This window comes from Monodelphis domestica, chromosome 5 (genome assembly GCF_027887165.1).
Source record: "Monodelphis domestica isolate mMonDom1 chromosome 5, mMonDom1.pri, whole genome shotgun sequence".
NCBI lineage: Eukaryota > Metazoa > Chordata > Mammalia > Didelphimorphia > Didelphidae > Monodelphis > Monodelphis domestica.
In genome coordinates this window covers 319,977,322-320,000,195 of record NC_077231.1, presented here as the reverse complement: position 1 = coordinate 320,000,195, position 22,874 = coordinate 319,977,322, and the positions used below count along the sequence as shown (strand labels likewise).

The window sequence follows — 22,874 nt, the reverse complement described above, 5'->3', positions numbered from 1 at the left end:
GAACTGATGAGGCTTCCACATTTCCAGGGCAAATTTTCTACGATTATGTTTGGACTTGCCATAAAGTATTTTAAGTATTATCAGCCTGCCCCGCCCCACCCTCCTTTAATAGATGGCCATTCTGAAGCCCATGCTTGCCCATGGTCACATGGCTAATAAGTACAACAGGCAAGATTTGTTCCTGTGTCCAAGATCCCCACCTTCAAATCCGTTTTCCCAGGTAGCTGGGGGCACCACACTGGATAGAGTGCTGAGACTAGAATCAGAAACACCTGAGTTCAAATCCTACCTTGGGCATTTATTAGCTTTATGATCCTTGGCAGTTCATTTACTCTTGGTTTGCCTTGGTCTCCTCATTTGTAAAATGGGGAGAATAACAGCATTAGCCTCATGCGATTGTTGTGAGGATGAAGTGAGGCAATATTTACAAAGTTCTTGGCAAACTATAAAGTGATATAAAACTGTGAGTTGTTTGTTATTATTCATTCTTATTCCTCTTCTACCACACTCCATTCTCCATCCCTGCCCTTTGTGTTAGCTGCCCCTCCTGCCTAAAATACTATCCCTCCTCATCTTCACCATTTAGAATCGCTTCCCTTCTTTCCTTTAAGACTTGGCTCATGCGATGCCTTCCCCAACTAGCACTTTTGGTGGAAATAAATCTCAAACCTATTGGCTCTCCATCCACAGGCGAATATCCTGTGCCCCCCCCCCACCAAAGAATATAAGCTCTTAAAGGGCAGCCCTTCTTTCCCTAGTGTTCTTATATCGCCAGGCCTAAGAAAGTGCCTGCTACAGAGAAGATACATCACAGAGGATTGTGTGGTTAATGTTTAATGACCACAGAAGCCAACATCCATCTTGTACTTTAAAGTTTGTTTGTAGACTTTGTATTATCACTGAGGATCCTCAAAACAACCCTGTAAGCTACAGCCAATGCAAAAATGGAGAAATTGAGGGACAAAGGAGCACAGGGTGTTGGCCAAGGTCATAAATCCACTAGGTGCTGAGGATGAGATTCAGAGCAGACCTTCCTTCCTCTTTACCTAGTCTTTTCCAAAATACTTGGTTCATTTCCTGAATGATCCTGGCCAAGTCACAGACATTCTCAGGGCTCCAGACAACTCTTTATGCTAATTTTGAAAGAAGGGGCCAATCTGTCTAGGGAGAAGGAATTTCCTCAACCAGGAGGTTGTAATGCCAATGACATCACAGGCTAGTATCTATCCCTGCAGTGACCACATAATTTTTATAGTGATATTTAACAATAATAAAAAAATCTCTGTGGTATTAGGACATTGACTACCTTTCTCTCTCTCTCTCTCTCTCTCTCTCTCTCTCTCTCTCTCTCTCTCTCTCTCTCTCTCTCTCTCTCTCTCTCTCTCTTCTGTCTCCATCTTTTTATCTCTTTCTGTAATTCGTTGCCTCTCTGTCTTTCAGTCTGTCTCTGTTATTTATTTCTCTCTGTGTGTCCATTTATTTGTCTCTCTCCTCTGTCTCTCTCCATATTTTATCTCTTTTGACATCTCTTTTCATCTCTCTCTTGGCCTCTCTCTCTCTGTAACTCTGTGCCTCTATGTCTTATGGTCCATCTGCTGTCTCTCCCCCACCCCTGTAAAAATGGAGATTTGAACCCTGGACTTCAATCCCCAGAAGTCCTTGCTCTATTTCCCAAAATGCCCTCTAATCTCACTGAGATTCCCACCTGGGTGAGATCAATTTTTCTATTTAAATTGGCTGTAAAGCCTACTGTCTTTCTCTTCCTACTTCTGCTTCCAAGCAGATGCATCTCTCATGATGTAGTGTAAGCTGAATGGGCCTTTCGGCCCTCCTAGGCACATGCTTACTCATTTTGTATTTTCTTCATTTCTTAACCTTTAATAAAGCTCATAAAAATAATACTTTTAGCAGAAAAACTAATTTTAAATGCTATAGTTTTGGCTAACCACTTTCAGAAAACAAAATACCCTCAATCTTCTGATCTTTTGTCTACTGTAACTAAGTTCAGCCTTTAATAGCTAGTGCCTAGTTTGTTTTTTAAGCCACATCTCTCCAAGATGCTTTTTAAGAAAAAAACATCTTGATGAGCACTGGCTTTCCTGTCGGCCCAGCCTGGCTTGGCTTGGTTCGCTCCTGCTGCTGGCTACTGTTGCCTGTAATCTGGACCTGTTCCTGTTCCTCCTGCTCCTGGCTATTGCCGCCTCCCCCTGACCCCCGCCTCTGCCTGCCTGTTTCTGTGACCCAAACCCCGGTGGCTCCTGCTCCTGGTCTTTCTCTCAATCACCTGGCCCAGCTGATTCTCGCACCTCTGGCCTCCAACCCAGATGACTCATCACCCAGGCTGCTGGTAGCTGACCCAATTTCTTCAGGATCAAAAACCAGCTAGTAAAAAATGGGGGTATTTTTCCCTTAGGCTATGATTAGCCTCCACGTGGACTGGGGGCAGGGGATCACAGGAGGGGAGAAAGAAAGGGAAAGAAGGAAGAGACTTTTCCAAACAGGAAGGTAAATCATGACTACTCTAAAAGGATATCTTTTAACTACATTGATCCTTTCATTTACCTCACATGTGATCCAGGGGCAAAATTCAGCTCCCTGCAACTCTTTAGCCAAATTTGAGCTTCCTCACTATGGGGGCAGCTGGGTGACTCAGTGGATTGAGAGCCAGACCCAGAGACGGGAGGTCCTGGCTGCGGATCTGACCTCAGACACTTCACACAGACTCTGAGCAAGTCACTTGGGGTCATTTAAACCCCATTGCCTAACCATTACCAATCTGCCTTCTGACAATAGGCATCTAAATGGATAAAAATCCAAGGGACTTTAAAGAGACTGGAGGTTATATTTTTAAGGCATTTCAGACTCCAATGTTTTATAAAAATCTCTGTTTTCTATTGCATTTACTGATTGTTTTGTTTAAGGTCTAACTTTATGGTTTTCAGTTCATATATTACTGCATTCAATACTATCTGTTATACTGAATCATTTTAATGTACTGAGTTTTAACTACTGTTATATTCTGTTGCTTTTCCCCTATAAGCATATTGAACAAATATTATTGAATAAGCCCATATTTTTAAAAAAAAACAGCTTTTCTATTTTTGACTTTCTAAATTGTCACATAGAGAATAGATGGACTCCATCAGAAAAGTACTACAACAACCTTTGGAAAAATTAAAGAGCTAATTATCCCAAATCAATTTTAAGGGTTTTTTAGACATGATTTTTAGAATTTTTCTTAACAATCACTGGTCATTTTTACCTGCCCCTAACACGAGGTAAGACCCATTCTAATAGCTAAAGTGAAATACAAATTTAAACCCCAACTCCCGCATTTCTAAAAATGTGAATGGAAGTTGGGCAGTTAATCCCAGGGCATGTACCCCTAGAAGCCTCCAAAAAAAGGAGCATCTCATTTATAACTCTTCAGCTCACTACTTAACTTCCACCAGAATGATATCTAGATTTCTTGATGATGTTCTAAAACCCAAAATGGATTTTACTTTGTTTAAAAATATGTTTACCAAGGTTGAAAGATTTGCTACATTTGTAAAAATTGTGACAAATATCCATCAATTCATAGACTTTTAAAAATGCCATATAGCCACTCATGTGAAATATGACAGTGTGTTTGTTTGTTATTGTAATTAATTGGGCTATTAAGAATTTTGGGGATACTGATATCTACATATTTATACTACTGTTCTTTATTTAAAAAAAAACTGTTACCTTGTGAAATTCACAGTGGATCAAGGCCAGATATGAAGAAGAAATGGATCTCATTTTTGGTGAGAAACCTTGTATTCTATATTTTCTTAGCTGACACAGTGTGTCAATGATTATAAGCTATATTTTTGAATTTTTTAAAAACTCTTTTTATTATATTTTTTGCATGTCCAATATACTATTTCAGTTTTTTTCTCTCCTTTTTATATTTGAAGCACATGTCACCAGCATTAAGATTTTCTTTAACCTTTTGATTTTGCAGTAATATAAGTTTAAAATACATTTGCTAATGCATGCCTTAAAGTTTGAAACTATAAAAATGATGCCACTAATTGTTGAAAAATTTTTATTAATAATTTTGTCTGATTCCAGGACAAGATATACACAAAAGAGCCATTGCATAGGGCCAAACATAAGCCAATCCAGGATGGATTGATGCACTTTCAAGCCAATACAAAGGACTTGAACCTAGTGTGAAGACTCAAGGTTGCTATGTGTAACACACTTTATGAATGACATAGACCTTCCTTGTATCCACATTCACTCTTTGTAAAAATGCTTTCAGACAAGTATTCCAAACTTGGCTCCTACTTGGCTTCTATAATGTAGTCCCTTTTCTATCTTTTCATAGTGTGGTAAACTTTCTGTAGTCCTGGCTACTGACTGGGTAAATGCATCATTGCTTAGATCATTTTAATTGGGCCCTGATTGAAGGACCTGTTATAGATTTATTTTTCCTTTACTTAGGATTTTTACACATAAGATTTTGATAGTCTATATTTTCATCCAGAAATTATTTTTTATTTGGATTTTTCTGATGTCTTTTTAATTTCTCTTGCCAATTGATTCACATATATCATAACTCAGCCATGCATCCCTAAGTGATCCTGTGTTTTCCAATCACCCTCTTCACGGGGAAATGTAAAAATATTATTATTTTAAATTGCAAAGTTTAAATTCCTTTTAAGAAGGATTTTAGGTAAAGAAAGATGCTACCTCTCCGAATCCAGAAACTGAACTGTTGGGGAAGACACCATGAAGAAGCCTCCAGACCACAAGCTGCACAAGAAGATCAAGGATAAACTTTGGGTGTGGTTGATTGAACATTTATTTGTATGTATATTTTCATGCCAAAGGAAACTGCCTACCCCCTAACTGGTTTTGTCAATGCATCTAGCAACTATTGGCTCTGTACTTTTCCTCTTATCCTCAAATTATTGTAATCCTTAAGTTGATTACGTTTTCATGATCCTTTGGGGAAAATCTTTTTCCAAAAAGATCAAATGGAAGAATTGTAAAAATGGAGATTTTAACACCAGACTTCAATCCCCAGAAATCCTTGCTCTAGTTCCCAAGATGCCCTCTACTCTCACTGAGATCCCCACCAGGGTGAGATCAATTTTGAAACTTAATTATTTTAATTAATTGTATATATATATATATATATATATATATATATACACACATATATATAATAAAAAATTAATGACAATTTCAATTACTAGGCTGTAAAGCCTACTGTCTCTCTCTTCCTACTTCTGCTTCCAAGCAGATGCATCTCTTATGATGTAATGTAAGTTGAATGGGCCTTTTGGCCCTCCTAGGCATGTGCTTTCTCATTTTGTATTTTCTTTATTTCTTAACCTTTAACAAACCTCATAAAATATAATACCTTTAGCAGAGAAACTAATTTTAAATACTACACCCCCATGTTTGTCTTTCTTCTTTTCTGTCTCCATCTTTGCATCTGTATGTCTCCATCTCTGAATCTCTTTACTTCTCTCTCTATATAACTCTATATCTCTGTGTCTTTTTGTATTAGGGAGAATATCTACCTTCTGCCCCCAGGTCTTACCTGTTGCACATATTCAGGCACCTCTTCTAGGCTCCGGAAAGAGGTTTCATTGGGCTTCAATGCATAGAACATCATGCGAATACCTTGGAAAAGAGAAATATCCTTGGAGGTCTCTGGGTTCGCCATCTGGGTCCTGGTCAGATCAGGAATGAGAGTGAGGGAGAGAGAGAGAGATGACCAATGACCAAAAGATGGCCGTGGGAGAGTGGACTGAGACTGGCCCAGCAGGGGAAGACAGGGCAGGTGCCGAGACAGTGCAGGTCCCACTGGTGACAAAGGAAACTAGATGCTGCTCTGGGTCTGTGGGAGGCCAAGCTCTCTCTTCTGCAGCTGTAACTGCTGATCTCTGCAAAGAGAAGCAGAAATTCTATCCTCCTCCAGAGAAGCAGGCCAGGGGGTGGGGAAAGATAACACAGGTGAAAGTTTACTTGGAAAATGTGGGTGGAAGAAATTATGCCTAATCTCACAAGGATTTGCCATCTCCTCCTGCCATTCACCAGCTGCACACTGGCCTTTGCCCTTCATCCTTCCCCCAAGGGTGCCCATCCTAAAGGGACAGAGAAACTGTTGTGTGGTGGGGTCAGGTCTTTCCTCTCTTGATGGCTCATTCTTTTTTCCATTCAAAGTCCAGTGTTTGCTAAGCTAAAAGCGTAGGGCTGCCAATATATTACTGGCCCTGAAGCCTGGGACTTCTGGATTTCATCAAAGCCATTTGGGTGACTGGCTGCTGCTGCCCACAGGAGTCCCGGCTCCCTGGAATCTTGGCCATAGACACTGTCTCAGTTCCTCCTGGCCCAGGGCCTGGAGCTCCTTGGTTTCTAAGGCTGCCAAGACTTTGCTCAGAGCCATGTGGCTGCTTTCCTTCTCCAGGAGGCCCAGGCTGAGCTTCTGAGGTGGTCTAAGTGCCACCTTGAATGGCCCCAGCTATACCCCAAGAGAGAAGTAGAAAAAAAACAGCCCAAGGAGTTGAGTCCCCATTTTCCTCACCTGGGCCAGAAGTGCTAAGTTCTTGAGATCCATTTATGGTGGTAAAAATCATCTGTAAAATCACAACATCCTCTTCCAAATGTGTCATGGTTTCTAACATTGTAACGAGAGGTCCCACAGGCTCAGAATGTCACAGCCTTCAGCTCATGGATGAATGCTACTGGGGGCTGGGCCCTCAGTTGGAGCTCCTTGTCTGATCCACACTTATGGGGAGACCATGCTGCAGGAGTATCTGAACTATATAACCATGGGCATTCTCATGCCCTTCTCAAGGGAAGTCCAAAAACAGAAAGAAAAGGCGGCTAAATCGGGTGATTCCCAGGTTCTCCTTGGAGAGGCTAAGAAAGGATTTGACTTTCCATCCTAGAAGAGTACATCCCTCCCTGCCAAAAACTCCTTGATATGTGAAAATAATGGAATATTTTTGTGCTGTAAGAAATAATGAATGTAATGAAGACAGAGAAGCAGTGGAAGACTTACTAGAAGTAATGTGAAGTGATGTCAGCAGAACCAGAGAAACAATGGAGACAATGACTACAATGGTGGAAATAACAACAAAAAACTCAACTGAATGCCAGAAATTTATAATGACCAAACTTGACCCCAAAGAAGAGATAAAAGAAAATACTTCTTCTTCGGAGCACCAATTTCCACAGGAATAGTACAGGTAACAAGAAAACTGTTTAAATATGTTAGTCCATTTTCCAGAATTATTTTTCATTCCTTTAAAAAAAATCTCTATGATAAGAGATAAGAGATAGCTCTTAGTAAGAAAATAGAAGGAAAGTGAATTATTTAGATAATAAATATATATTCATAGAAATTTACCTCTTAAAAATATAAACTTGAAAAGAGTTGCTATTTATTTCTCCAAAATCTGACATAGAAGATGGAAATATAAATTCTACTCCATGGTCAGCAATGATGGCACATTTGGAGATGGGGATAGTACAGAAGAAAATAATGATCAACTCTTGTACCTATTTCTTTCTGTCCTCCTTGGGTCTTAGTTTCCTTCCTCTGGCCATATTACATTTGGATTGTTTCTTGTTTCATCAATGAATTGTTTTTCCTATTTTGAAAATAATTCTGAGAGAAGAATTTCAGTGTCCTGGAAATCTGGGTCATAAAGCCTAATTGCTCTTTGAAATTCTTTTAAACATCTCATCGGTTCTGAAAAACAGGAAGTCATCCATTTTTTCAGATTTTCAAGGTCAGCTGTTGTAAATGGTTTATGTGTTTTATTATGAATTATGCTGCTATCTGGTTGTAGGCTTGTTTGATCTCTTAGTGGCAACATTGGTATTCCACCTTTAGCCCCATCTGTATTTTCTTGCTGAACTACATTGTTATTTTTAGGTATGTCTTGTTGTATGTTAATATCTTTGCCACATTGTTTCTCTTCAGTCAGTTGCTTCATCATTTACTTAAGTTGCATCATCTCCTCCTTCATGGCTTACATCATCACAGACATTCCATTGTCTTTTGCTTTTGCCCCATAAATTAGATGCACACGTTTGGTTTGTTTGTTTGTTTTTAGGGCATAGTATAATTGGGTTAAGAAGAAAAATACTCCAGCATATGTGGGAATGAATGAAATCAAGCAATACATACTTATATTCAACCATTGCAAAGTTTCATAGATGCTAAGCAGAAAATAAATATAATCCAGAATCGTGACAAAAAATAAGTTGTAAAACATTTAAAAGAAATATCCAATCCAGGCTAGATAACCCATGGCAAGTAATAGTTTCTTCGCCATCTTGTATCTTGACAAGCTTTTTGCAACAGAAAAATGTTTTTAAGTCTGACCCTTTAAGAGTTGCCTCCTCCCTTCAGGAGGAGTGGTTTCTCCTGAGTGTGGTATCACTAGGCAGATTAGTTGCATTCAACACTGGTCTCAAAATGGTTACTTTTCACAGTAACACAGGTTTTTGAAATGTATGCAGGCCCAACTTCTCTGACACCTCCAATTGCCTTCTTTTCCCCAAATTCTTGACAAAATAGGTTGGAAAACCTAGCTAGCTCTGCCAAAAACTGTAATATTTATTGGGAAAGGATGATGGGGGGATTGGAAAAATGGGGGATAAAGGTAGGTTTGTATGGGGGGTATGGAGGAGTTGAGAGGAGAGAGGGAATATTGCTCGGTGAGGAAAAGGAGAGAGATGCCCCCTACCGAGAGGAAGCATCAGGGGTCCGATAAGGACTGTTTGTCGTTGAATGACTGAACTGATGTTCAGCTCCCTCTATGCCCAGAAAAGATAGACCACTTATCTGACTGCAAATTCAAATAAGATAAAGTTTAATAACCAGTTGGGAGTGGAGTTTTTATCAGAAAAGAGGCAAGGGATGCCCCCTAAATAAGATTGGAGTTTTTCCCAGCTTCAGAGTTGAGGCCAGGCCTCAAAGGCTGGTGGAGGGTTTCTCTCCCTCCCATCTACTCTATATCAGTCCTCACTTTGTCAAATTCAGAATCTTAGCAGTAGACAGAAAACAACAAGGTCTGACCTTCAGAGATGAACGGCCCTGAATCTCCAGGCTGAACCAAGAAGAGGCACACCACACGAGACTGGTCTGAACAAGCTCCTCCCTCCTCCAACACCAGGAAGGAAGTACAGCCTGGCAGGAAGGAAGTGCTAGTCACAAGACCCAACTGCCACTCCCAGTAGGAGGGAAGTGCTAGTCACAAGAACCCACTGCCACCCCCCAGTTGCCTTTCCCCACCAACTGTTAGTCTTGTTTCCATTCCACACTGGTGGGCAGAGTCAATATAATTCAAATGAGCATCCTACCTAAGCTAATCTACTTATTCAATGCCATCCCAATTAAATTACCAAAAAATATTTTACTGAGCTAGAAAAATTATAACAACAAAATTCATTTGGAGAAACAAAGGATCAAGAATATCCAATTATATCAAAAGAAGGAAGTCTAGCAGTACCAGATTGTAAACTGTATTATAAAGTAGTAATTATCAAAACTATCTTGTACCAGCTAATACATAGAAATGTAGATCAATGGAATAGAACTGACACATTACAAACATTAAAAAAAATCATAGTAACCTTGTATTTGACCAAAAAAGATCCAAGTTTGGAGGATAAGAATTTACTTTTTGTTAAAAATTGCTGGAACAATTGAAAAGTAAAATTTGGCAGAAACTAGATTTAGACCAATATCTTATACCATTCACTAAGATATCAAAATGAATACATCACCTTGACATAAACAGTGATATCTTAAGCAAATATCATAGAACAAGGAACATACTAACTCTCAGATGTATGGATCAGAGAGGAATTTATGAGTAAACAAGAAATGGATGTAAAATGGAGAATTTATTGCATTGAATTAGTTTCTGTACAAATAAAACTAGCATAGCCAAACTATAAGGGAAGCAAAAAACTAGGGAAAACGTTTATTGACAATTTCCTGGATACAGTTCTCATATCTGAAATGTATAGAGAACTTTGCCAGATTTATAAGAATATGAGACATGATCCATGATAAATGGACAAAAAGATATGGAAAGTTTTTTAAGGAAGAATCCAAAGCCATATATAGGCAAATGAAAAATATGCTTTAAATATCTACTAATTAGGGAAATTCAAATCAAAATCATTCTGAAATAACTCACAATCATCAGGCTAAATGGCTAAAATGATAAAAGGTCAAAATGAAAAATGTTGGAAGGGATGTGGAAAAATGGGGACACTAATACATTGTTGGTGGAACTGTAAATAAGTCAACTCTTTTGGAGAGCAATTTAGAATTATGACGAAAGAGTTTGAAAACTGCACGAACTTTTAGGCCCAACAAGAGTGTTATGGGGTCTGTTTCTCAAAGGGATCATGGATAAAAGAAAAGAATCAACATATTTTAAAATATTTATAGCAGCTCTTTTTGGGATGGCAAAGAACTGGAAATTGAGAGAATATCCATTAATTGGGAAATGGCTAGACAGATTGTGTATCTGATTATGTTCAATAAGTTGTAAGAAATGAGTAGATCAATTTGTTTTAAAAAACATGGAAGGATCTACATGAAGTAATGAAGAGTAGTTTGAGTAGAATCAAAAAATCATTATATACAGCTACAGAATTAATATTTGAAAAATAATTTGTGAATGTTCACCTATAGAAAAAGAACTAAATGGAAACACAAGGAAGGGGTTAAGATACCTGGAAATAAATTCTATTAAATAATCAAAAATTTAACTAACTAAATAAGTTATATGAAGAACTTAAGCAGGTTACTCCAAATTAAAACAAGATTTTCTTATGCTTATTTAATTCATTTCAAACAGGTGAAAAGGTGAAGAGGGCATAAAACATGGGTAAATATGATCCCTGGTGTAAATCTTGAAATCTCTCAGACTTGTGAATGTTAAAAATTTCCCCATCAGGGAATTCTTAATTGGAACAAATTCCCTACTGAGAAACATTCCGCATTTTGATGTGAGAACTCACCGGGATCAGAAATGGAGGACCTCTACTCCAACTGTACTTAAGACTGCTTTAGGGGAGAAAACTCCTTGGTATGGGAGGACCCCTACTCTACCCGTACTTAAGACTGCTTTAGGAGAGAAAATTCCTTGCTAAACAAAGAAAGTACTTGGATCCATGCTTATGGTGGGGCAAGGAGTTCTTTGAGCCAGACCTGTTTTTAGAATTGATACAATGGGATGCTAGGTACCTAAAAGGGTTGGGCAAGTTTTCTCTTGATGAGATTAGTTGACTCAGCTGTGTTTTCTCTCTTTAAGACTTACTGAGGATCTTGGTCGACACAGCAGCATTTTTTCTGATTCAGACTTACTAAGGAGATTGGTCGACTTAGCAGGAATTTAGATGGGCAGTCCTTTGGAAAGCATCTACAGTGATTGGTAGATGTAGGGACTTAGGGTAGGTGACATGGGAGAAAAACCCCTATATAAGAAAACGCAGAATCTCTTGAGGATATCCTTTTGGAGAAATCCTTTTAGAGGATCTCTGATGAGGATCGCTTGGGAAGAATCTCTTGAGAGAGGCTCTGGAGAAGGGAAGCTCTTGGACGACAATTTCTAAGGAGGTCTCGCTGGAGCTCTCTCTGGTGAAGTCAGCTGAGATGGAGCTGGCCTGGTGTCACTAGAATCCTTGTTTAGGCAGACCTTGTGGTGAGTGTTAAAAGACTGACTGACTGATTCTCTCTCTTAAGACTCAGGTCTAGGCCATATTGGCTTGAGGCCCTTCATAATTATTCCTTTCCTACTCTTTCTCTCTTTCTCTAAGTCCTCATTATATTATTAATTAAAAATCTCTATAAAACCCAGTTGACTTGGGTATTTGAATAATTGGGAATATTTCCCTGGTGACCACCTTATATTTGATTTAAAAACCAAGACACTGTAGTGAAACATATTTTCTGCAGTCAAATTTACTCACCCTCTCTTATATCTATCACAGTTTATATCTTCCACCATATTAACTCACTACAGTTTAAGACCTCAACCATTTTAGATCTCACACTGGAGAGAACAAAGACTTGCAGAAAATACTGAAGCTTCTTGCTCAGGTAGCATTAATATTTGATTTTAAAAAGCATTAGTAGATGTTGGGTATGGGGAGCACCCATCAGGTATCATCACAAAATTGATTTATAGACAATGGATTCTCCTTAGGGGACCCTGGGGTCATTTTTAATTCTATTATAGGGTAAAGTAAGAACATAGACTTATTAAAGATCAAAATTAATACAAAGCTCAATGAATAAAAATTCAGGGGGGGGAAATGGGATCTATAATGAATATGATACTATGCTAGGGGAAAAAAGGAATGTAATGAAATGAATAGAAGACACTGACATCTTCAACAATAATTTAAATATAAGCCTCACCAACATAAATCAGTTGCAAGATGCTATGATATTTGGTAAATATATGCTGCATATTTAAAAAAATGGATTTAACTAAAAATTTACTTGCCCAACAGGGAGAGGGAAAGGGAGAGGGGGAAGGAGAGGAAGAGGAGAGGGGGAAAGGGAGAGAGAGAGACAGCCAGAGAGGCAGACAGACAGAGAGTCAGAGTGACAGTAGCCAAGATCAGATAAGGATAATCAACAATTATGAATAGTATTGCCTTGGAAAACAATGAAAACTGTAGAATGAGAAAGAAATAGTTTAAGGAGGGTTTGGTGAGAGGCTCAATAGCAATAGCAAGAAAGATAATTGGACAGAAAGCAGACTTTTATTTTTTAATCAGGCTCTTTTGATCTTCATAACATTTTGATTCAAATAGCACTGTATGGAAAGTGATTAAAGAGGAGGTAAAAATGATAATCAAGGAAATACATAGAAAAAGTACATGGGCTAAACCAAGTGTACAGAGAGATCTTTGCTAAATATAGCATAATTTTGTGAATTCTGAGGAATTCATTCTTAAAGTAGCTGAAGGAACAGAAAACAGCAAATATTTATGAAAAAACACACACATACACACACTCAAAACTCTGACATAATTATCCCAAAAGAGGTATAAAGAGAGAATATCAGGTTTTATAAAGCATTATTCCAAATGTAGACATGTTTTCCTTTACATAACTGATTGATACAGTGTTAATTTTAAAGCCAATTGATTTATGTTCGTAAAACCAATGAATCAAAATTTATATGTAAATGTACTTTAGAAAAATAAAAGCTTAACACTTTCTAGGGATTTTTTTGTTTGTTTTTGTCCAGAGTCAATATGTCAACTGATTATTATTAGAAAACTAAAGAAGAGGACCTTGGAGGATATAAAAATTCCATAGCCCTAAATGCTACTTTTTTAAAAGAAAAATTTTAATTCTGCCCTAAAGGTCTCCTTCAACAAGGTATTTTCTGCACATATGTCAAAATTATTTAAGATTTCTTCAAATATTTGACTAAGATCATTTTTCTGATAATCTCCTAATAATAAAAAATAGGCAAGGCTTAAAAAAACAAACCAGTATGGTGTATATTCGCCCGAAGTGACTTCATCATGGGTAACATCTAGATCAAAGAGCTAGATGCTGAGCTCTTCTTGATGATGATCTTATAGGGAGGGCTGGATGTATTCAGTGCAATGCCACCAAAATAAGACTTAAATGAATGATGAAGACTTATGGATGGATGGATTGATGGATGGATGAACGGATGGATGGATGGAGTAAGCAAAAAGCGTAGGGTGAAAATGCTTACTGAATGGCTAAAATAATCTCTTTGGTCAGTTCATCTAGACAGTCAGTGCAATGAAAAGAGTTTTGGGCCCACAATTATGCAGAGTCTGATTTCTTTTTCTTTGAAAAAAACAAGATTTTCAGTGACCTACATTTCTCAAAACTGAAACTAAAGTCCCATCTACCTAAAAAAAACAAAGTTCTTCTAGCAATGACATATGGAATCCATGAGATATTACAATTCCAAAAGAATTAGAAGTAAGTCATCCTAGGTAGTGGAGATCTCAGGGCCTACATGAGCCAACACAAAAGTTGCCATTTCTTTATAAACTCTCACCTATAAAATAAACCAACAAAAAATAGGGGGTATGCTTCTGGCCAAAGAGAGAAAACCAATGGGCAGGCCATTTGTTCCAGAGTTGTCCTCGCTGTGAAAAGAAAAATTGAAGAAGGCACTGAACACACTTAGTAGATTTCTTATGTGAGGACATACACAAAGGTTGAATGGGGTGGGCAGTCATGGAAGAGCTGTGTGACCTCTTTCACTGTAGAGAAGACACACATGGATAAGATAACAGACACATGAGTTGGATATTGTTTGGTAACCAATGAGCATTTGTTGAGCATTTACATTGTTAACTTGAAATCTAGAGACCCAAAGTCTGCCCAGGTCCACTGAGAACTCACCTGAGGGAAGTCCCAGACTCACCCATTTCAGACAGAACAATAGACCTTAAAGTAATGGTAGTCTCTCAGTGACCGAGAATGACGACTGTCTTTGTGCAGTTTCATCTACGGTGTACCCTCATGTGGCTTTGGAGTCCAAAGGCTGAGGCGCACAGTGTGTGGCACACGGGGCCTGGGACGTCCTTTGTTACGGGAGGTGCGGTTGTGGCCTGGTGTTGGCGTTCACAAGACGTCGATGTCGCTCATCTTCAAAGGTGGCGGCAGCCTGGTGAATGTGGGCTCGCCAGCTGCTTCTGACAGAGGCAGCGAGTTCCAGTTGCTTTGGTGTCATGCCAGCCCACTTCAAGTTGGACTTTAGCTGATCCTTGAATCTTTTCTTTGGTCGGCCTTGTTTCCTGAGTCCAGCTGACAGATCACCATAGAATACCTGTCTTGGTATTCGCTGTGGGTCCCTGCGGATGACGTGTCCAGACCATCGTAGCTGGGCTTTGAGGACCAGGACTTCGATGCTGGTGGAGTTGGCTCTGTCGAGGACTTCCTGGTGGGTGATTCGGTCCTGCCATCGGATCCTCATGACTGACCAGAGGGAGCGTTGGTGGAATTGCTCCAGCTGCTTCATGTGCTTCCGGTACAGTGTCCATGTCTCACAACCATACAGGAGCGAGCTGAGGACCACTGCATTGTACACTTTGAGCTTCGTCACAGTGCTTACACCGCTGTGTTGGAGGACTTTGCAGCGCAGCCGCCCAAGTGCCTGACTGGCCTTTTGGATCGTGGCATTAATCTCGTGGTCTAGGGACTCGTCGTTGGCGATGGTGCTGCCCAGGTACTTGAAGGTGTTGATGTTAGAAAGCTGCATGCTGTCGATTATAATGCACAGCTGGTTCGTTGGCCTCCCTGGTGCAGGTTGGAACAGCACCTCTGTTTTACTGAGGCTGATCGTCAGGCCAAACAGTTTTGTTGTGGTGGAGAACCTGTCCACAATGGTTTGGAGATGATTTTCTTGGTGGGCCATGAGAGCACAGTCATCTGCGAAGAGAGCTTCCAGGATGAGTCTCTCTGTTGTCTTTGTTTTTGCAGTCAGGTGGCAAAGGTCGAATAGTGAGTCATCCAGTTGGTATTTGATGTAGACGCCCAGGTCTAGATCCATCACAGCATGTCGTAATACTTGGGTGAAAAATAGGTTGAAGAGTACCGGAGCAAGGACACAGCCTTGTTTCACACCATTGCAGATGTTGAAGCAATCGGAAGTCTCTCCACCAGATAGGACTTCCCCTGTCATGTTGACATGAAAGAGCTGGATCAGTTTGACAAATTTTGCTGGGCAACCGAGCTTGCTGAGGATCACCCACATTGAGTCCCTGTTCACTGTGTCAAACGCCTTTGTCAGGTCTATGAAGACAATGTAGAGACTCAGGTTCTGCTCAAGGCATTTTTCCTGCATTTGCCTCACTAATAAGACCATGTCGATGGTGCTGCGATCTGGTCGGAAGCCACATTGTGATTCAGGCAGGTTCTGCTCTGAGACAGATGACAGGAGTCTGTTGAGTATAACACGGGCCAGGATCTTTCTGGCAGTGGAGAGTAGTGAGATGCCTCTGTAGTTGTCACAGGCTGCTCGTGAGCCTTTGTTCTTGTATAGGGCTGTGATGGAGGCATCTCTGAGTTCTGGGGGCATGTCTTCCTCTTCCCATATGCTGGTCAGTACTATGTGGAATGCCTGGAGCGCCTTTCCATTTAAGGCCTTGTACACCTCAGTTGGGATCCCGTCTTTATCGGGTGCCTTGCCTGCACTCATTTGTTTAATGGCTTTTTGGACTTCCTCTATTGAAGGAGGGACATCAAGTTGTTCAATGGAGCGGTTTTGGGGGATCTGGTCAAGGGTGCTTTGGTCGACTGAAGAGGGTCGGTTGAGAAGCTGACTGAAGTGTTCTTTCCACCTGTTGCTGATGCCTTTTTTATCTTTTATGAGAGTGTCACCGTCAGAGGATAGCAAGGGAGTGGTGGTGGGTTTTGATGGCCCATAGACAGTCTTGAGGGCACTGAAAAATTGTTTGTAGTTTTTCATATCAGCAAACCACTGGATTTCTTCTGCCTTTTTTTCCCACCATCAGTCTTGCCTCTTCCTGATCTCACGCTGCACTGTGGCTTGGAGAGACTTGAATCTGTCCTTTTTAGGAGCAGAGTTTGGGTTATTTTGCCACTCCATTAAGGCTTTTTTCTTCTTGCTCAATAGGTCTTCAATAGCAGTGTTGTTCTCGTGGAACCAGTCCTGATGGTTGCATTGTTTTGGGCCTAGGACTGCCTTTGATGTTTCCTTCACTGCGTCTCTGAACTGGTTCCATTTCTCGGTTGGGCTTCCAGGGAGTGGTCCCTTGGCAGACAGCTTGTTGTCCAGGCAGGACTGGAATGTTTGCAAATAAGATGGATCTCTAAGACGACTCATGTTGTAAAATGCGCGAACTGTCTAGGCGTGTTTTGGATGGCGAGGCTCAATGTGCATTTGAAGAGTCACTCTAACCAATTGGTGGTCTGTCCAGCATTCAGCTCCTCTCATGGCTCTGGTGATCTGTACATACTGGATGTCTCGCCGGCATACAATGATGTAGTCAATGAGATGCCACTGTTTTGATCTTGGGTGCATCCACGTTGTTTTATATTTGTTCGCCATTCTGAACACAGTGTTCGTGATGGTGAATTCAAACTCTGAGCATTTGCTGAGTAGCAGTAGGCCATTGTTGTTCATTTTGCCCACGCCGTGTTTGCCGAGCACTCCTTTCCATCTTTCATGGTCCTGGCCAACGCGGGCGTTGGAGTCTCCCAGTAGTATCAGCTTGTCATTGGTGGGCACTGAGTACAGGATGGCACTCAGGTCAGAGTAGAACTGCTCGATGATCTCCTCTGTGCTGGTCAGTGTTGGGGCGTATGCGCTGATGATTGTGGCATACCGGTCTTTGCTGAGAGGCAAACAGATCTTCATGAGCCTCTCGCTGATGCCCACAGGCAAGTCTGGCAGCTGTTTGAGCAAACTTGTCTTGATGGCCAGGCCAGCACTGTGGATTCTGTCTTCATTTGAGGCTCGACCTTTCCAGAAGAAGGTGTATCCAGTGGTGGGTTCACTGAGTGATCCCTCTTCGGGTAGGCGTGTTTCGCTTAAGGCTGCGATGTCGATGTTATATCGCGCCAGTTCTTTACTGAGTAGAGCTGTTCTTCTCTCAGGTCTTGGGGTGTTCTCTCTGTCAAGTAATGTCCTGATGTTCCATGCTCCTAGTAGGAGTTTCTTTGTATTTTTTCTTTGATTTCGACCACTTAAAGAGGATGACCCACCAGCCGCGGTGTGCTGACCAGGTGTTTGTAGGGCAGGCAATGTTTGGGACACCTTTTCTAGTCCCCTCCCTTGATTAGGGTGAGCAGTGCTGTCCTGGAGAGGGCTGCTCAGTCGCCCAGGATGCTGCCGAACGTCCGTGCTGCCCACAGCGAGCGACCACTGGTCTGTGGGCCGCCTACGTGCAGGATCGTGACTACAACTGCCAGTGGTCATCTCCACCTGTTGCGTCACCACTCCCCCATCACCGCAGGTCTTGAAGAGGGTGGATGGGGTTAGGATAGATGAGTGTGCACAAAGATACTTGTGCGTGAAGGAGATTTAAGTGGAAAAGCCGATGCACAGAGACAGTCCCACTCTCTCGGCGCTGGAAGCCTGGGTCCAGTGGCACGAAAAGTCTTTACACCTGGAGACTTCCTCAGCTGTATTGGATGGCCGTGTTGTCCTTTGTACTCCAACATGCTCTAAGCACTCCACAGTGCTTTGCTGTGTCGTCATCTCAGCCGTTGAACCTTCTTATTGGTTTCTTCCATCTGTTCAGCCGAAGCAGTCTTCACATGCTGGGTGAGCAAAGCCCTGGTTCACCAGGGGTCGATGACCCCTTGGCTACCCTCACAAGATTTGGCCAGCCTGTCGAAGCCGTGGCCCAGGGTGTGGCTGCTGCCACATGCTAGCAGCCACTGGGAGCCACACGTGAGAGCTGGGTGTCAGGTGGGGATCAGAGGCTGGAGAACTGCCCTAGGAGGGCACGACAAGCCCTCCATACCAGAGATATTACCCCTCCCTGAGCACCCCATACACCCCTTAAGACCTTAAGGTAGACCTAAATCAAATGTTAAAAATCCTTTTGTCTTAGTAGTTTCTCCCATTGTATCAAAGTTTTCTCCCAGGTAGCCCAACCCTCTGCTGGACCCTTCCCCTAGGTATCCATAGTAAAGCATCAGCTTCTCCCTGATAATCCTGTCTTGGACTTCTCATTTCCTGGTAGCCATGGTAATGCAAATCAATCATACTTCCCTGTCCTTAGTTCCCTAAATTGTATATAAGTTTCTCAAGTTCTATTGATCTTTGGAGAAAACATCTAGCCTAGTGCATTCTCCCAATGACTCCCAATTCTCCCATGATCCCAGAGCCCCAGGGTGTTGACTCAGTAGTTTTTGATGGTTGGCTCTTCACAGCAGTCAATTACTGCACCCATTTCTTTCCTAATTAAAGACTCGGTTTTTGTGATTTCTTTAGTAGTTCTGTGTTATTTCCAAGTTAACAGCTCCGTGCTAAGCACTGGAATACCTAAGGAGTCACTTTTATTTCCAAGCTGTTGCCAAGGTCTGTCAATTTGCAGTACCTCGAGAATATGTCCCCTTCTCTCCTGTGATGCAGTCCCAGCCCTGCTGTAGATCCTCATCACTTCATTCCTAGACCATTGTAATGACTTGCTGGTGGATCTACCTCAAATTTATTTCCACTCTAATCCATTCTCCATTCAGTCTCTAAAGTGATTTTCCTAAAGGGCAAGTTCCTTCATGTCACCCCCTACACAGTAAACTCCAATAGTTCCAAATGGCCTCCAGAATCAAATACAGAATACTGTGACATTACTCAAAGTCCTTCAGAGCCTAGTTCCTTCCCTTTTTTTCTAGTTTTACACCTTATTCCTTGACATGTACTCTTTGATCCAGTGATAATGCTCCGCCCCCAGCTGTTCCATGAACAAGACACTTTACCTCATGGCTGTCCCCCATTACTAAAGTATTCTCCCTTCTCTGATCCAATAACTGGCTCCCTGGCTTTTGTTACATCCTAATCAAAATAAATCATACTATTTACAGGAAGTCTTCCCCAGTGTCTATTCATTCTAATGCCTTCACTTTGTTAATTATATCCTGCATTTGTTGGTGTATGTAGCACAGTGGATAGAGTGTTGGGCTTGAAGTCATAAAAATTTGTCCTCCTGAATTTGAATCTTATTTGGGACACTCATCAACTGTATGACCCTGGGCAAGTCACTTTATTTCAATTCCTCAACTATAAAAATGAGCTGTAGGAGGAAATGGCAGTCCACTCTAGTATCTTTGCTGATGAAAACCCAAATAGTGTCAGATGTCAGACAAAATTGAATCAACCAAACAGCAAATGTATCTCCCATATACCTTGCTTTATATGTATTTGTTTGTTTGTTGTCTCCTTCCTCAGATTATAATCTTATTAAGGGTGCAGTTGTCTTTTGCCTCTTTTTGTAGCCCTAGCACTAGCATAGTGCCTGGCACATAGTAGATGTTTAACAAATTATTAGAGATTGTTTGATTGCTATTGGAAGTAATAGAAAGCTATTGGAGTTTATTGGACAGAGGAGTGACATGGTCAGAACTATGCCTTTTGAAATTCATTTTTGAGGCAGAGTAAAGGGAAGATCTTGAGGCAGAGAAGACTGTCAGCAAACACAAAGGTTCAGGCATGAGGTGATAGAAGCTAGTTTGAGGGTGATGGCAGATGAGTGAAGAGAAGAGGACTTGTGCAGGTAGAAATGAGTTTTGGCAATGAATATAACGGATTAGTGTAAGAGAGTATTGATGATAGTATCAAGGTTTGGGACCTTCAAAATAATGGAAAAGTTTGTAAGAGGCAAAGATTTAGGGGAAAGATGACAATTTCTGATATAGACCCATCAAGTCTAGCATTTACATTTTAAAGTATTTTTGGTTTTGTCCCACCAGGGGTATTTATTATTATGAGAGTCCTAGACTTTCAGTTTCCCCCATAGTCAGGTCCCTGCTTCAATACACTCCCACTGATTAGTCATAATGGGATTACCAATTTGTTCTCCCATCACAATCCCCCTGCCTCTTTGGCTATCACGTATCTAGTCTGGCCTCTCTAATGTATAACTAATCTGGCCAATAACTAATCTCACCTACTTTAATGCTTCAATGGCCCTGTAACATACATAGTCTTTTTACCAATGCTAAGGAGAACTTTTCTATACCTGCCTGACCCTTCCAGTTGTCCAATTCTCTCCATAAATCCTCCATGAAATCTCTCTCCAGTTCACTGAAGGCCTGTTTCTAGATCTAATATTTTATGGATACTTAAGATAGCACTTGAGTTGCCCCTGTAGTATCCCCACTGTCCCTCCAGGACCAGCCCAAACATACTCTTTTGTGGTTTCAGCTTTTACTGAATCTTGCATTATCTTAACATCGAAATGTAAAGAAAATGACTATCAGGCTAGAAATAGCGCCTCAAAACCCAACTCTAGACGTGTTGCTGGCTTAGAGGAAATCTTCACATTGTCAGAAACCACACACTGAGCAGAGCCATCAAAAACAGACAGCAGTTGAGAGACAAAGTCTTCAGGTGACCCTGTAGGAGGATGGGATTTCCCTCCAAGGCACAATTACAGCTTTCACAGAGAGGATAGTCTCAAATCCCTTACGTATCATCGGAAATTTCATCTCCCAATATGAAAATGATAAAGTAAGACAGGCTGATTTTAATTAAAGTTTTCTTTCTACTCTTGACTCATAATATTACCTCATTGTTTTGAGTTAATGTAGTCATCCTATAGGAGCAATTGAGAGGGAATTTCCCCTTCACTTCAATTTTTAATTCAAGTGAATTTTGTTTAAAAGCCTCCTTCCTTCTTTTTTAGCTTATTACTGGCACATGTGCACCTGTGGAAGATTATGCAACAAAATGTTTGGCATCAGAGTGCACAATGTTGAAATATATAGCGAACAAGCCCAGTTCTGCATGACTGACTTGGTTATTTCCAATATCACTGTAATATTAAAAAAGTAATTACTATTTGCTTTCTTGTATCAAATCCGGTATGATGAAAAATGGAGTTTAACCTCTATGCACTCCAGACAGATTTTTAATATAGTCCCTTGGAGTCTGTCTCCATCTTTGAATTTTATATTAGTCCTCATCATTAGGAAATGGAAGCACAGAAATATTAAATCAATCTCTTTATTTTCTTTAATCAGATCATATTGCTTTTGGCCAAAGACCACTGAAAGATCGATGAAGCAAACTGTATTTACAGTATAATTTTCCAAGTAACTTAACGAACTAGACTGAGTTCTTGAATGTGAAAACAAAGGCCATCACAGAGGTCTGCTTGTACAAAGAATTGGACCATTCTTTTCTACTCTGATTTAATGTTAGTATTTAAAACCGAATTCCTCCCACTGATACCTTGTTGGGGTAAAATCAATGGTCCTGGATATGGAAGTTTATGCTAGAACAATACATTCTCTGGCTGGTCTTGCTAAGTTAGAAAGGCTTTGAATGCAGTCTCAGGACCAGAAGCTAATTTTTGGAAGTCAGTATCAGACAAGAAACTTTTCCAGTAGATTAGCAACTGGATGACAGAATCATTGGTGGCCAGGTGATAAACTCATCTAAAGTAATAATAGTAGCATAAAAGAAGTGGTCAGAGTGCTGAGATTAATGCACTCTTTTGACCATCGATGAATATTACTTTAATTTTCGAACCTTCTTTAGTTGGGAGTTCCTTATTCAGCAGTTTAGAAACTATTGATCTTGTTAATTGTGATGTTCTCATTACAAATGAAAGCATAAGCTTTAAGTTGTACAGGCATGACTGAAATAGAGAAATAACCAAATTTCCCAAGAGGACAAATGCTCATTGGAAGAATGAATTCACCAACCCTTATGATAGTATGTGTTTCACAGTGCAGACTGATTACATCATGGAAGCTAACCATGAGATGAGGTCATTGTGGCCTTCACTGTGGTTTATGGTCAATAGGAAGGGGAAATTAGCCATGGCACCTTGAGATGATTGTAAGTGATGATTATTGTTTGAGTCAAGTTAAGCTGAAAACTATAGATGAACAAAGAGTGGGCAGGTGAATAGAAAAAATTGATAATAAATCCTAACAGGAGTACATTTTAATCAAGATGGCCAAGTCTTCTTTGTTGTTATTCAGTCATCTCATTCATGTCTGACTTTTTTGTGAGCTCTTGTACTATTTTCTTGGCAATGATAATGGAGTAATTTGTCATTTCCTTTTCCAGCTCATTTTACTTATGAGGAAACTGAGACAAATATGATTAAGTGACTTTCCCAAGGTCACAGATCTAGTGAATGTCTGA

The 22,874-nt window shown here is 40.5% G+C and overlaps 1 protein-coding gene across 1 annotated transcript in view; it reads right to left on the bottom strand.

Annotated features, from left to right (window-relative positions):
- The window catches only part of AGMO (alkylglycerol monooxygenase), a 381,369-nt gene extending 375,448 nt beyond the window's left edge, over window positions 1–5,921 (bottom strand). The window contains exon 1 of the mRNA XM_007505432.2: window positions 5,582–5,921. Coding sequence (XP_007505494.1) covers window positions 5,582–5,707 — 126 coding nt within the window. The 5' untranslated portion in view covers window positions 5,708–5,921. The remainder of the gene's footprint in view (window positions 1–5,581) is intronic.
- Window positions 5,922–22,874: the final 16,953 nt, after the last annotated feature.